The sequence below is a fragment of the Globicephala melas genome, chromosome 16 (genome assembly GCF_963455315.2).
Source record: "Globicephala melas chromosome 16, mGloMel1.2, whole genome shotgun sequence".
Lineage (NCBI taxonomy): Eukaryota > Metazoa > Chordata > Mammalia > Artiodactyla > Delphinidae > Globicephala > Globicephala melas.
In genome coordinates this window covers 53,061,606-53,076,316 of record NC_083329.1, presented here as the reverse complement: position 1 = coordinate 53,076,316, position 14,711 = coordinate 53,061,606, and the positions used below count along the sequence as shown (strand labels likewise).

Below are 14,711 nucleotides of genomic sequence, written 5' to 3'. Positions count from 1 at the left end.
GGAGGTGCAGACTTGGAGGAGAGAGAATGTGCTTGGAATAGCTGTGCTGAGGGGGTTTTTTGTTGTTGTTTGTTTGTTTTATTTTATTTTTTTACCACCCAGAAGGGGGAGAGGGGTGGGGGCTAGAGGAGAGGAGAGAACCTGGATGAGAAGCCTGGTGGTGGAGGGAGGTTGGCTGGGCTCACTTTGGGCAGCCTGTGCTGAGGATGTAGACGTGTTCTGCGAATTCTCCTGGTCATAGGAAATTCCTTTTAGAAAATGGGGGGAAAACAATCTCAGAACCTTGTGTAGGGTTAAAGAGGGGACTTCAAGATAGCAGATACAGACAGCTAAAAACATGTTTAAAAACCATTCTGTTGTGGCTGGTACCATTTGAATGAGATTTACATAGAAGTTTTTTTTTTTTAGAAAGAAGGAGATCATGAGGCCAGATAAAATTTGCATTTTTTTCCCCTGCTTTCTTAACCCATAAGACTGATTTTGAATGCTTCTCCCTCTGCTTCCGACCACAGAACATGGGTTAAGGATCCCGCTCTCTCCCTGTCCCTCAGGGCCTGTGACCTCCTTTCTCCACCTCCAAGTCTCCTGCCCCCTCCCGCCTCCTCCCAGTTTCCCTGATGAGGAAGACAGCGTACAGCTAAGTTGTCCTTTCATTTTTCTCTGTTTTCTATTCAAGGCCACTCTCTTTTTGTTTTTTCTCCTTTAAGGCTGGAGTTCATTTTGGCCACCTCGTGACATCCTCCTAGAGAAACTATCGCTGCCTTATTCCCAATCAGGTTATAACCGGTGGGAAAACCTTCCAATTTCCATTTTCTCTCGAAAATTGTAGGCTTTATCTGAGTTTCTCTTGGACAAGGCTGGCATCAACCAGACAGCGTGGTGTGGTTTACCCTTTCCCCATCACGGATCGTCACAAACCCTCTCTTCATCAATTCGTTAATTCACTCACTCTTTCGGTCAGTGTTGTGGAGCACCCAGTATCTGCTAGGCCCTGTGCTGGGAACTGGCGATGGAGGAGTAAACGACACAGGCCTGGCCCTGTCCTTTGGGAGTACATCATCCCACAAGGCACAATGGTATCATTGGGGCCAGGCTAAAAACGAAAACGACTCTACCTTCCAGAAAAAGCATCTGTCTCCGTGACATTTTCCATTGGGGTGAGACGGGCCAGGCCTCTGTGGGCTCCTGCGGTGTGCTGTTACTGATGGGTTATCAGGAGAAGGGGGATTGAATAAGCTGGACAGCTCAGAGGGCTTTGGGCTTGCCAGAAAAAAGCAATCGACTCCTAAGGTGGAAGGCGGGTGTTTTTGCCTATCTGCCTTTTGGCTGCATTGGCCTTTGGCTGCCAAGCCTAAGAAAGATGGCCTTTTCTTCAGTCATCACAGGTGCGCCAAATGACTCTGAAAGCAGCAACAGTGAAAGTTTTCAGGCAGTTTTAGCTGTGAAGGTTGAGCATTTTAGCAAAACCAGGGCGAGAATATGTAGGACTCTTTATTTGTAATTGAAAGCGTTTGCTTTTGTCGACGCATCTCTGTGAAGAGCTTGCCTTTGTCACGGTAATTTACCAGCTGCTTTCCTTTGAGATGGAGGTTGGTGCAGGTTTCTGGCTCTTAGGTGTTGTCTCAATCTCAGGAGGAAAGGATTGAGTGAACAGTGGCACTGCCATCCGTCTATCTATCTATTTATTTATTTATTGGGAGTAATTTTTTCCCATCTTTATTGAGGTGTAATTGACAAATCAAAATCGTATGTGTTTAAAGTGTACAATGTGATGTTTTGATATACAGGTACCTTGTGAAATGATTACCCAATCAAGCTAATTAACATATCCATCACTTCACCTAGTTACTTTTTGTGTGTGTGATGAGAACACTTAAGATTTACCCTGAGACAATTTCAAATATACAATACAGTGTTAATTTATAGTCCTCGTGCTGTACATTAGATGTCCAGAATTTATTCATGCTGCATAACTGAAACTTTGTGCCTTTTCATCAAACACAGCTTAAGTATCTATAGACAGAAGAATAGATAAAAGAAGTAGTATATGTGTATATACGGTGGAATATTATTCAGTCTTAAAAGAGAAGGAAATCCTGCCAGTTGTGCCAACACGGATGAACTTGGAGAACATCATGCTAAGTGAAGTAAGCTAGACACAGAAAGCCAGATGTTGCATGAGCTCGCTTAAATGTGGAGTCTAACAAAGTCGAACTCGTAGAAGCAGAGAGTAGAATGGAGGTGGCCGGGTTGGGGTCGGGGGAGTGGGCACTGCCATTGACCTTGCTGCTTCATGTCACCACAGCTGGTTGGAGTAGGAACACTGCATTTAATTTGAGGTAGTTGGTCAAATGCTATTTATCTACGGTACGCCAGTCATGACCCTTCAGTGTCCTAAATTGTGTCCGCTTAAATACATATGTTGAAGTCCCAACCTCCAGTATTTTAGAATGTAACTGTATTTGGAGCTAAGGTCTTTAAAGAGGAAATTAAGTTCAAATGAGGTCTTTAGGGTGGGCCCTAATTCCCTATGATTGGTATCCTTAAAAGAAGAGGAAATTTGGACACAGACATGTATGAACACAGAGGAAAGACCATGTGAAGACACAGGGAGGAGATGGCCATCTATAAGTACTTTGTTATACACCCCTTATCCTTACAAGGGAGTAGGACTAGGGGGTTGAAGCCCCTCTGGCTCTGACGTGCCTTGACTGCCTGGATTTTCCCTGAAATCCACGCCTGTCTGGAAGACTCCTGGGGGCAGATGATGGATCTATAGTCCCCGGGGTGGAAGCTGTCTTGGTTGGTGCCCTGTGTATTGCGTGATGTGGTGACCACAGTCAGGTTGGGGATTCCCGGGGGAGGAATAGAAACCTACTGTATAAACTGTGAAGTGCCGTGCCAGTGTGGTGCTTCACTTTTGTGCTTCTGAGATGCTAGTGACTGATGAAGGTGAAATACAGCTTTGGGATAAGATTCAACTTCTGCTTTGGAGTCAGACAGACCTTGGTTCCACTTTTGCATCAGTCATTGACTCTCTGTTCTAGTATTTCCCATCTTAAAACCAGCCAACCAACACACCGTCCCTCCCCATTTCTATCTTAACCCCACGTTCCCCTCCGGCTGCCACTTCCTGTCTCTGCTCCTTTTTTACAGGAAATGTCTTGAAAGGGTTGTCTGCGGTCACTCCCCTGCCTCCGCCACGCTGCCTGGATGGCTGCCCATCGCACCACTAGGGCTGCTGTTGACAAGATCTCCCATCACGTCCTGAGACCACGTCCTGCTGTCCCTTGTTGCTTCTCTATCCTTATCTTTTGTGATGTCTCAGCAGCCTGAGCTCAGCTTACAACTCCCTTTTTACTCGAAATGCTTTCCTCTCTTGGCTTCCCCCACGGACGTTGCCCCTCCTGGGTTTTATCTTACCCCTTGGTCTGCCTTCTCAGTCTCCTTTTCTGGCTCCAGCTCTTTCTCCCAACTTTAAAATGGCTCAGCGCCCCAAGACACCCTGGCTTTTTTCTCTTGATCTGCCTTCTTTCTCGCATTGATAACATCAAGTCCATGGCTGAGAAACATCACCCCCGAGCAGAGGACCTCTCAGTCAACATCTGCAGCCTGCGCTCACCCTCAAGTCCTGGGATCACGCGTCCCACTGCCCACGGCAGGCCTCTTGGATGTCAGATGGCGTCTCAAACTCATTAAAGATAGAATTTTGTTTGGTTTCCTTCCAGCCACAGTGGATAATTCTCTACTCAAACATGCCAAACCTGTTTCCAGTGCTGGGGCCACTGCACCTGTGGTTCCCTTGCTCTGGAAATTTCTTCTCCCTGAGACTCACTCATCAGCCTTCTTATTATTTAGGTCTCAGATCAGTCCCTTTTGAGAGGACTCCTGGTCACGCAGCCTACAGTAGCCTCCCAGACTCTATCACTTACCCTGTTTTAATTCTCTGCACGCTTTATTATTTCTGATATATTTTTTATTTTACTTGATGAGTGTTTTTCTGTCATTGGAAGGCAAGCTCCGAGAGAGTGGTGCTGTGTCTGCCTTGTTCATGGCTACACCCCCAGTGCCTGGAGCAGCCCGAGCCTCCTGGGTGCTCAGTAAGGATTTGGTGAATGACTGGATGAAGCCGCTCAACTTCTTTAGCCCTTAATTCCTGACTCCTAGAGAGTGGGTCAATAGGAAGTTGGAATTTTGTCTATGTTTTAGAATTTAAAAAAATCATTGAATTGGAGAAAAGTCCTCACTCTGTGCCATTTCAGAAGCAACAAAATCCTTGCCTTTTTTTTTTAAATGAGGGACTCAAAACTCACAGTTACTGTCTTCTTTGTTTTTCGATCCATTAAAATATCAGTGGACTGAAAAAGTTATGAGCCACAAAAACAGAGAAAATGAGAGAAGGGAAGAACAGATGAGAAAATGTCCACAGAAGTTTGGTTTCTGGAAGACAGAGGGAAAGCGGTGCGGGGGTCAGCGGGGCTCCTGCAGGAAGAGGGCTGGTGGCACTGAACCGACTCAGTCCAGAGTCCCCACAGGCTCGGGACTTGGGGGCAGCAGATACATGAAGGATGGCGCTGAGAATGTGGGATTGGTGGCAAGTTTCTATGTGGAGTGGCTGGACCCTCAGGTCCCTGCTTTCACCTGTTTCTTCCAGGCTGAAGTTACTTCATCCCTTTCTCTAACCAGGAGGAGATGGGGAGTTGCAAGGGCAAGGTTGGGGCTCAGCATATCAGGCTGAGTGGAGAGAGCAGATGGGGGCCAAGTGGGAAACAGGGGGAGCAAGCAAAGGTCTGAACTCTGAACAGTGGGACCTGCAGCCAGGGTTGCCTATAGGGTGTACAGGGCTGGCAACTTTTTTTTTTTTTGGGTGGTGGTTTTGTCTATAGCAAATTAAGAACTTGAACTACATAAAATCAGCCTATTAGCTCTATTCTGGTGGCCCAATCTCATGTGATCCTATGATAAAAATATTGTGTTGGCCAATAGGATTCATCTGCTTGCTGGGCCACCCTTCTGGAACCAGGGCCTGGCCACTGGCCCCCAGGATGACTCCATAAATATGAATCCTGGAGCTCCTTGGGGCACTTGGTTAACCCCTTGCATGGAGGAGAGGGTCAGAGAGCACCTTGAAGGGGAGAAGCAGGCACTAGGACTCATGTGGGACCTGGTCTTGGCTTGGGGCATCTTACCTGGACCACACTGCTGCCCCTGCCAGTCCTGGGGGTACTATCTCTGGCCAGTCTTGGGGGAACTTGCAAGGGAAATTTGCAAAAAGACACCTCAAAGCATCGGTTTCCCATGAAGTATGGGGCTTAGGTTAGGGGTCCTGCTTGCTTGAGTCTAAGGGCTGTTCTACCTGCAGCTTGCATCCCACCACAGACTCCTGGGATGCTGGTGGTCTCATACCACCCAGGTAGGACAGAGAAGACAATGAATAGTCTCAGAGGAAGGACCTCCAGATACTTACATTTGAGGGTCCTCAATGAAATGGCTGATCCTTCATCCAGTCTTCCTAGAGTTAAGCCCATCTCTCAAGGAAACCCTGACTACACACTCTGAGTCTCTGTTTCAGATACATACTTACTTTTTCTCTTTAATGTGAGCAGTCAGGGAACATCAGACATCAGAGGAAAGCCTCCAACACGAATGACAGGCGCCAAATAAAACAAACTTAAAAGAAAACAAAAAAGCAAAGAAGAGAGGAAACAGATCTAAATCAGAATATGGGGGAGAAAAATCTCTAAAATCCTCAGAGACGAGCTATTGCATTCATGACACAATTTCAGGGTGCAACGAAGCAAAAAGAAACAACCAAAGAATAAGAAAGAGGGCTTGGGAATTACAAATGTGCTAGCTGAAATAAAAAATTCAGTGGAAGGTTTGGGGGATAAAGTCAGTGAAATCAGCCAGGAAGTAGAACAAAAAGACAAGAGACGGAAAATAAAAGAGAAATGATAAGGCACTTATAGGGTCAAATCAGGCAGTCCAGCAGTTGACACATAGGGGTTCTAAAAAGAAAAATGCAAAATGAGAGGAGAAGAAATTATCACAAAAATTCTAGGCAGCGATGTATTAGACTAGAAGAACCTGACACTCCAATCAAAAGCATCCTGATTGCCTAACACAATCAATGAAAGAAAATCCACATCAAGGCACATCTATTAAAAAGGTTCAGGGACTTCCCTGGTGGTGCAGTTGTTAAGAATCCGCCTGCCAATGCAGGGCACATGGGTTCGATCCCTGGTCCAGGAAGATCCCACATGCTGCGGAGCAACTAGGCCCATGCACCACAACTACTGAGCCTGCGCTCTAGAGCCCATGAGCCACAACTACTGAAGCCTGCATGCCCTAGAGCCCGTGCGCCAAAACTACTGAGCCCACGCGCTGCAACTACTGAAGCCGCACGCCTAGAGCCTGTGCTCTGCCACAAGAGAAGCCACTGTAACGAGAAGCCCGCACACCGCAATGAAGAGTAGCCCTCACTTGCCACAACTAGAGAAAGCCCATGTGCAGCAACGAAGACCCAACGCAGCCAAAAAAAAAAAAAAGGTTCAGAATTCAGTGATAAAGAGAAAAATTAGTGCCTTATGCAGAAGAATGAGACTCCGAGTGCAGTACTGGATGCTGGAAGACAAGATAGTAAAGCCTTGCAACTTCTGCAGGAAAAAAATTTTTTTTTTTTGGCCTTACGCGGGCCTCTCACTGTTGTGGCCTCTCCCGTTGTGGAGCACAGGCTCCAGACGCGCAGGCTCAGCGGCCATGGCTCACGGGCCTAGCCGCTCTGCGGCATGTGGGATCTTCCCGGACCGGGGCACGAACCCGCATCCCCTGCATTGGCAGGCGGACTCTCAACCACTGCGCCACCAGGGAAGCCCAGGAAAATTATTTTTAATCAGATTCTATGCTTAGCTAGAAGTTACATGTGAAGGTAGCATATAGATATTTTCAGACAAGACTCTATATAGACGTATAGATTATATATAGATCTATCTATAGATATATATAGATAAATACATACATATATATATATAAATATATTTTCAGACAAGTGTCTCTCTGTGCATCCTTTTCTGAGAGGTATTGTGAGCTATGTTGCTGCAAAATGAGGACGTGGACAAGAAAGAAAACATGGAACAAAGAAACAGGGGCTTCAACTCACGGGAGGCTGAGAGGCGAGTCCTGAGAGGACAGACGGACAGGAGACCTAGATGGCAGCCAGCTGAGATGGGGAGGGAGAGGTGCATCTGGGGGGCGGGCGTCCCTTGGAAAAGATCACTGCTGTATTGCCTGTTATAAAAAAAGCACTTGGTTAAACACAGAGAAAGATTTACTGCAGATCTTAGAGAAGTTTGGCAAAAATTCAACACTCTGCTTCAAGATAAAGCAACTAGTAACTCAGGAAAGAAAATTATTCGAAAGAAAAAATCATCACACTGCCACGTTTTACTGAATTTCACATGCCATTAATTGTAAAATCTATGATTATTTTAAGAAGAAAGAAAAAAACTGTTGGCTATGAAAAAGGCAAGTAGTAAGTTGTAAGACTTACATATTTTAGAGATATTAGAAAGTTAAAAAATGTAATTCTTAGAATTGGTGGAAATAGCACCCTATTTGGCGTTACAGTGAACTATATTTAGTTCTGCACCCATCTTTGATTTAACCACAAATTGTGATGTAAATCTATTGTGAGGGTAAAGGAGAGGAAAAGTATGGGTATGAACCTGTGTGGGAAATATAAGTGCTAAATACTCATGTACCAAAAAAAAAAGGTAGTAGTTAATGTCTAGAATTGATAAATCAAGAATTAGCAGCATTATTCAGACACGGATGTAACCACACGAAGGAAAGCTAAAATAATCAAGGATGGTGACCTCTGGGCAGTAGATGAGGGCGGGGTAGGTTGGGGTGAAGTGGATTGGAGAATTGATGTTTTTTTTACAACACGCCTTTTGGCATATAATGCATGATTGACATGTGTGTGCATGTTGCTTTGATTAAACAAAGGTAGAGGAAAATACACACACGGCCCTTTTGGAGCTTGAAAGCAGGACAATAATTGGAGATTTGGGGCCCCCAAACCTGCTCTCTCTCTGAAATATCTTCGCTGAAAATAAGGTTCAGATATAATCATATCCTGCTTAACTGGCCTCCAGGAAGACCAGGGGCCCCTCCCCATGCCTCCCCTCCCCTCTTCCCCCAGAATGGAAGTGTGACCAAGGGTGGCCCAAAGTCCTCTTACTATTGCAGAAAGCTTTAGAGTCTACAAATCGTTCACATATTTCAGGCCACTTGATCCTTACCGTGGCCTGATTGGGTGTAAGTATCACCGTTTCATGTGCGTAGAGACAGAGCCTGGAGGGGCACCACTGGCCCACCTCTTCCCGTGACAGCTCAGCCCTTCCCTGCCCGTGCCCTGTTACCGTCACCTAACGTCATCCTGTCCCCGTGGTATCTTAGAGGAAAGAGGAAGAGGAGAGGAAGCGAGGAGAAGAGCAGATTCGCCTCCAGGAAGAGCAGAGGGCGAAGGAACTCTACTGGACCCTGAAGCAGGCCCAGCTGCAGAGCCACCCCAGTGAGAAAGAGGAACGCGAGTGGGAAGAACAGCGTGAGTAGAGCTTGTCTCTTGGGGTCTGGGGGGCCGGCCTGCCTTCTTCACCCACTCTCCTCCCACCTGTCTATTTGCTCAGTCATCATTCCAGTTCACTCAATCAGCCCAGAAGCCTTTGCCTGGGGTCAACCATGTGTGTGGTCCTGCTAAGGACCCAGGGGGTAAGGGCTCCATCCTCAAGGAACTTACTTGCCTGTTGGGGAGGTTTCTTATACTAAAGAATAAAGCCCTACATTTACTGAGTTACCAATATTTTTCTGACTCTGTGCTAAGCCCTGGGGATCCAGAGATGAGGGATCACGGTCCTTATCTTGGGGGAACTCACTGGCCAGACAGGAGATAGACGCACAGGCGAAGGGCTTTGAGGGAAAATGCACACGTTCTGTTGGAGCACATGGTGGCTATCCTGGTGCTGTTCCAGTCGACTTATGAAGTGAGGCTTGATGGCGGTGTAGGGGTAACAGACAAAGAAGCTGGAGAGGGCCCTTGGGAAGGAGTACCCAGAATGTGACAAAGAAATGTGGTGTGCCTAGGAACTTAGAGGTGTATGGGGTGACTCTTGAACTTGGAGAGTGTCAGGGGTGGTGAGAAGTTAGGCGGGAAAGAGAGGGCGGCGCCAGGCTTGCAGGGCGGTGTTTTAACGTGTTCTTGAGATTCGCTTTACTCAGGTATGGTTAGACAGTCGGACATGGAAATAACTGCCTTGCAGGAAGAAGTGTTTCCTCACAGATTCCCAGACATGGAGAGCGTGGCATGCCGGGCAGGGCCACATGGGGAAGCATGAGGGTGAGTCAGGAGACAGAGGGAGCAAGGGGAAAAAGTGGGCAAGAGCCTTCACTGCGGTTTCTTTGGAAAAGGTAAGGTAGGGCAGGGTAAACAGGCTTAGGATTGGCTAGTATGAATAATTTCAGCAGGCTCTGGGGTCCAGGGGCTGCCTCTAGTCCTCTGATACCTGGCCCTGGGGTGCTTACGGCAGATGGATAGATTGTGGAGTGTAAGAACTAGATAAAAGAGATGGTTGGAAGGTGGGCTTTGCATTGGTTAGTTTGCATTTGAAAGGCACACTTGCCGGTGAGTCCTTTACTAGAATTGGCTAGCTCTTGGAGGGGCAGTCTCTGAAGGATCGGCAAGGCCCCAGATGTCAAAACTTCGAAAAATACAGAAAATAAAAAGGCATGATTAATATGGGTGGACACTGGAAGCTTCTAAAGGTGAGTGACATGCTTCAGGCTGGGTTTGGGAGTGAGAGGAACTCGGGCCACAGCAGGGAGAGCAGAGATGTGAGGTGCCTTCTGCTGGCCAGCATTCTGGTCCTCAGCACTTCTTAGTCATCTGCCAGATTCATTAAACAGACTTAAAAAAATTGAGATGTAATTCACGTACCATAAAATACATCCTTTAAAAGTGCTCAATCCAGTGGTTTCTAGTAGACTCACAAAGTTGTGCAACCATCACCACTATCTAATTCTAGAATATTTTCATCACCAGAGAAGGAAACTCTGCGCACTGGCTGTTACTTCCCCCCGCCCCACACCCCTGGAAACCATTAATCTAATTTCTGTCCCTATGGACTTGCCCGTGATGGACATTTCATATAAATAGAATCATACATTATGTGACCTTTTGTGTCTGACTTCTTTCATTTAGCACGTTTTCAAGGTCCATCCACATTGTAGCATGGATCAGTCATTCATTCTTTTTTATGACTGAATAAAATTCTCATGTGTGCATACACCACATCTCTGTTTAGCCATTTATCAGTTGGTGGACATTTGGGTTGTTTCCACTTTTTGGCTATTATAGGTGATGTTGCTCTGAGTATTTGTGTATGTTTTTGTGTGAACATATATTTTCATTTCTCTTGGATATATATCCAGGAGTGGAATTTCTGGGTCATAGGATAACTCTCTGTTTAACATTTTGAGAAACTGTCATACTGTTTTCCAAAGTGACTGTACCATTTTACATTTCTGCAAGCAATGTGTGAGTGTTCCAAGTTCTTCATATCCTTGTCAGCACTTGTTTTTCGTGGTGTTTTGCTTTATAGCCATCCTAATGGGTAGGAAGTGCTACCTCATCGTGATTTTGATTTGCAGCTACCTAACGACTGCCACAAAAATACTGAGGATCATAAGAAACTGTTATGAACAATTATATTCCAACAAATTAGATAACCTAGAAGAAATGAATAACTTTCTAGAAACATACAACCTACCAAGACCGAATCATGAAGAAATAGAAAATCTGAACCGTCCAGTTACTAATAAGAATATTGAATCATAAAGTTATATACGGATATTCAGCCTCACAGGGGTCGGTGCCGCTGACCCCGCATTATTCATGGGTCAACTGTATTTCTTTTGACATTATAGAGGTAAGCTTTTTTTGTAAAGTCTCTTTGCTTCTACTGAGAGTTTTGAATGTGGAAGGAAAAATTAATATCAGTCCCCAAATAGAAGATACCATGCCTGTTCAAAAGCAGGTTTTTCTATACAGCAGGAACCAGGAGATAACTGTGGGTGGCAGCCTTGGTGTAGAGGTGTCCTGTCTTCATGAATGAAATTACTTGCCAGGTTTAGGTGCTGCAAGGCATCGATTGGCTCCCTGTTTTGGTATGAACTCACGGCAAACTGTAGCGTTTGGGAGTTCAGGGGCCTGCCGATCTCTCAAAGGATGACCGTGACGTCTACTATTGGAAAGGTCAAGCAACATTTTGATTTTGATCTTGAATGTCCAGTCTCATGGGTTGGAATTTGGCCGATTGGAATTAGGCATATACGGTCTTGGTTTTTGCATGGGAATTCTTGTAATGCTTATAAATGAAAATGAAATCATTCAACCATCTTAAGTCAAACAAAAATAATAATAATAAAAGAAACATACTGGCCTTGGAAAAAAACAAAAAAAGAATGTTGAATCAGTCATAAAAAATCTGCCAACAGAGAAAAGTCCAGGAGCAGATGGCTTCAGTGATGAATTCTACTGAACATTTAAAAAAGAATTAATACAAGTCTTTCTCAAAATATTCCAAAAAATTGAAGAGGAGGGAACACTTCCAAACTTATTTTAGGAGGCCAGCATCATCTCATACCAAAGCCAGATAGAGACAATACAAGCAAAGAAAATTACAAGCCAGTACCCTTGATAAACATAGATGCAAGAATCCTGTAATATTTTGCTACAGAATATTTGTACATTTGGAAAGGCCTCCTGGAGGAAATGGCATTTGGTTTGGGAAATGTGGGGAGGTAAATAAGGCGGGCAAGGGCATCGCAGCCGAGGGAACAGTTCTGAGCAAAAGCAAGGTCATAACGTGCATAGAACACGACACATGCTTTGATGTGGTTGCAGCCTGAGGTTCATGGTGGGTAATGATGGAAATGAGGCCAGAAAGATAAGATGGGCAAGAGCGAACGAAGAATTCATTTGTTTAAATTTGGAATGGATGAAGAGATGGGTGAAAAAAGAAGGCAGGACAAAATTTATACTGAAAAAAATAGTGAACGATCACAGAGTGAAGTCACACGAGGCTACTGTGGTCTGGGGAAGGAGCAATGGGCTGGGAGCCCGGTCCTAGCTCTGCCACTTCCTGGTGTGTGACCTCGAGCAAGTTCTCGCTCTGCTCCATTTCTCAGTTTCTTCATTTGTGAGCTGAGGGTAATCACGGAGAGCTGAGGGTGAAATGAGAGGGAGGAAGCACAGGTGCTCTCTAAGTTGTGAAGGGCTGTCACTCACGAAGTGTCCCTCTTTTTTGTAGCTACACAATGAGATGGAAAGTTATGGGCTGGGCTGGTGTTTCATTGGTGACGGAGGATGGAAATCATTTGGCCCCAGTGCTGCCTGATTGCTAATTAATGTACTGTGTGGCAACCGAAAATGGAAAAACCTACCCTGAACAGAGAAAAGATGTGATCATTCAGGCCCATGATTTTGGTTCCTCATTTTATGCTTTCTTAAAGAATGACGAGCTAAACCCTGGAGGCTGTCATTCAAATCCAGCAAAGCCATTCTGCACTCAATTAACTTAATATGAAAGATATAGTGGGCCATTAATCTACTGGGAGCAGCAGTTTTCGATAAAACACCTAAATTAAATTCTCCAAGTTAGAAAAAAAGGGAATTGTTCCCTCTAATATCACTTGAATACAGAGTTAGTTATTCAGTTCAAACAGCGGAGCAGGCTCTGGCTTCTGAGAAGCTCTGAATATATCAGGCAGAAATTCACTTAATAATTTCTCAACTGTGAATTTGGAAGAGTGCGAGTTAGATAACCTTTAGTCATCCAGAGATTTAGAGATGAGCCGGCCTGACTTGGTTAACGGTATCATTTACAAAAATTGGAGCTGTGTGACTGTTCACTCCTCCCCTCCCTCTTTGAGCTGTGTGATCCTGGTTGTGGGCCCCCCCTACCCATAACTAGCACTCTAGTGTCGCACGCCTTGTGGGGTTTCGGTCAGAGCTGAGAAAATATGTGCTCGGGCCCAGTAGGGAGTCCAGTTATGCTGGTTCTGTTCTCTTCGCTCATAAAAGGGCATGTGCTCTGGAGTCTGGGTTTAAAGTCAGTGATTCTAAAATGCTGTGCGCTTGACACAGGCAGAGCTTGAAGGGGCCTGTGGAGATGGGGTATGGGTCTGCCGACGGGGTGGGCAGAGAAGAGTTTTGGGCTTGAAGGAAAGCTGAAGGATAGCACGGAAGGATTTTTTTTCTCTCTGCTGACGGGATGGGAAATTGTGTAGTTGCTCCTTGGACGTAAGTTTGAACTGATCCCCAAACTCCAGGTGCCATATATTTTTGGCTTTACAGCTCAGAATGATGCCAGCGTGAGTCCCCACATGCCTGATTCATGTCCTGCTCTCCTCTTGAATTACTCAGGAATCCCTGGGCGCTTTATATTGTCCCCAAAGTGAAGTCTTTCGGAGCGTCACGCTGGCATGGGGAGCGCTCTGGTCTTAAGGAACCCCTGAAGTTCCTCCTGGTGGCCACAGGGGGTCACTGTTGGCAGCAATCAGGATTGCAAGCAGAACAAGGATGGTTGACAGGTGATCTCAGAAGCCTCGGGGTGCAGGTAGAGACAGCCCCTTCCTTTGGCCTTGTTTAGCTGTTGGTGAGCCTCACGGGGTTTCCCCGAGGCTCATCAGAGCTCACTGTCTTGGCACCAAACACGTCCTCTCCCCAGGTGACGGTGCTCCAGCAGGTTGAGTCACCAGAGGCCTGTATGTATATCCTTCAGCATCCGGACCACCCGTTTCCCTTCTCCCAGGGGTCAGGAAACGTACCCTTCTCACGAACTTTCATTTTTCCCATTTCCCTGACAAGAGCTCCTGACTCTACCCAGCCCCCATTCTTACACCACTTCCCCACCTTTTGTGCCTTAATGGGGCTGGACCCATCCTAAAGGTGGTATTCCAGTCCCCTTATCTCACAGTCAACATGATCATAACAACAACAATAGATAATATTTAATGAACCTCCTCCATGTGCCCGAAACTGTCCAAGCCCCATCTATGTACAATCTCATTGATGTCTCAAAGTAACCCTACGAGGCCCTCATTTTACAGATGAGGAAATAAAGTGTAGGTATAGTAATTCAAGTTGTCCAAGGTTCCCATGAAGCAGAAAATGGAGCAGAATTTAAACACATCTACACACATACACGATTTAAATCTTTATTGGTGCCTTTTCCTGTATATAGGATTATTCGCTAATTTTCAGAGACATTGTGCTATTCACCCAAGGGGTTACTACAAATTGATGTTGCTTTGAAGCGTTTGGTTTCTCGGCAGGCTGTAACTGGCTCATCTGAATTCTATTCAGCACTGAGTCTTTTCGATCTGGGCAGAGGTAGGGAGAACCACGGGCAAGTGCTCTAGAGACGGGTCTCATGAAGAGCAACAGTTAATGATCTTCCAGAACCTTGTGGCCCCTGGACCTTCCCCCCTGAATCCCATAGGCACCTCTCACTCCACACATCCAAAACTCCATCCTCCTCTTCCCCCACCTGCCTCATCACCTGACTGTCAGAGGCAGAAACTTGGCTGTCATTCCGGTCTCTCTTTTTTTGCTCACTACCAATCCCCAAACCACCAAGTTGTAAAGATTT

General features: G+C 45.7%; 1 protein-coding gene across 3 annotated transcripts in view; it reads left to right on the top strand.

Moving 5' to 3' along the window:
* Positions 1–14,711, top strand: part of SH2D4B (SH2 domain containing 4B) — an 83,996-nt gene that overhangs the window by 33,982 nt on the left and 35,303 nt on the right. For all 3 annotated transcript variants that reach the window (XM_060286597.1, XM_060286596.1, XM_030862770.2), the window contains one exon: positions 8,461–8,608. In XM_060286597.1, coding sequence (XP_060142580.1) covers positions 8,461–8,608 — 148 coding nt within the window. The remainder of the gene's footprint in view (positions 1–8,460; positions 8,609–14,711) is intronic.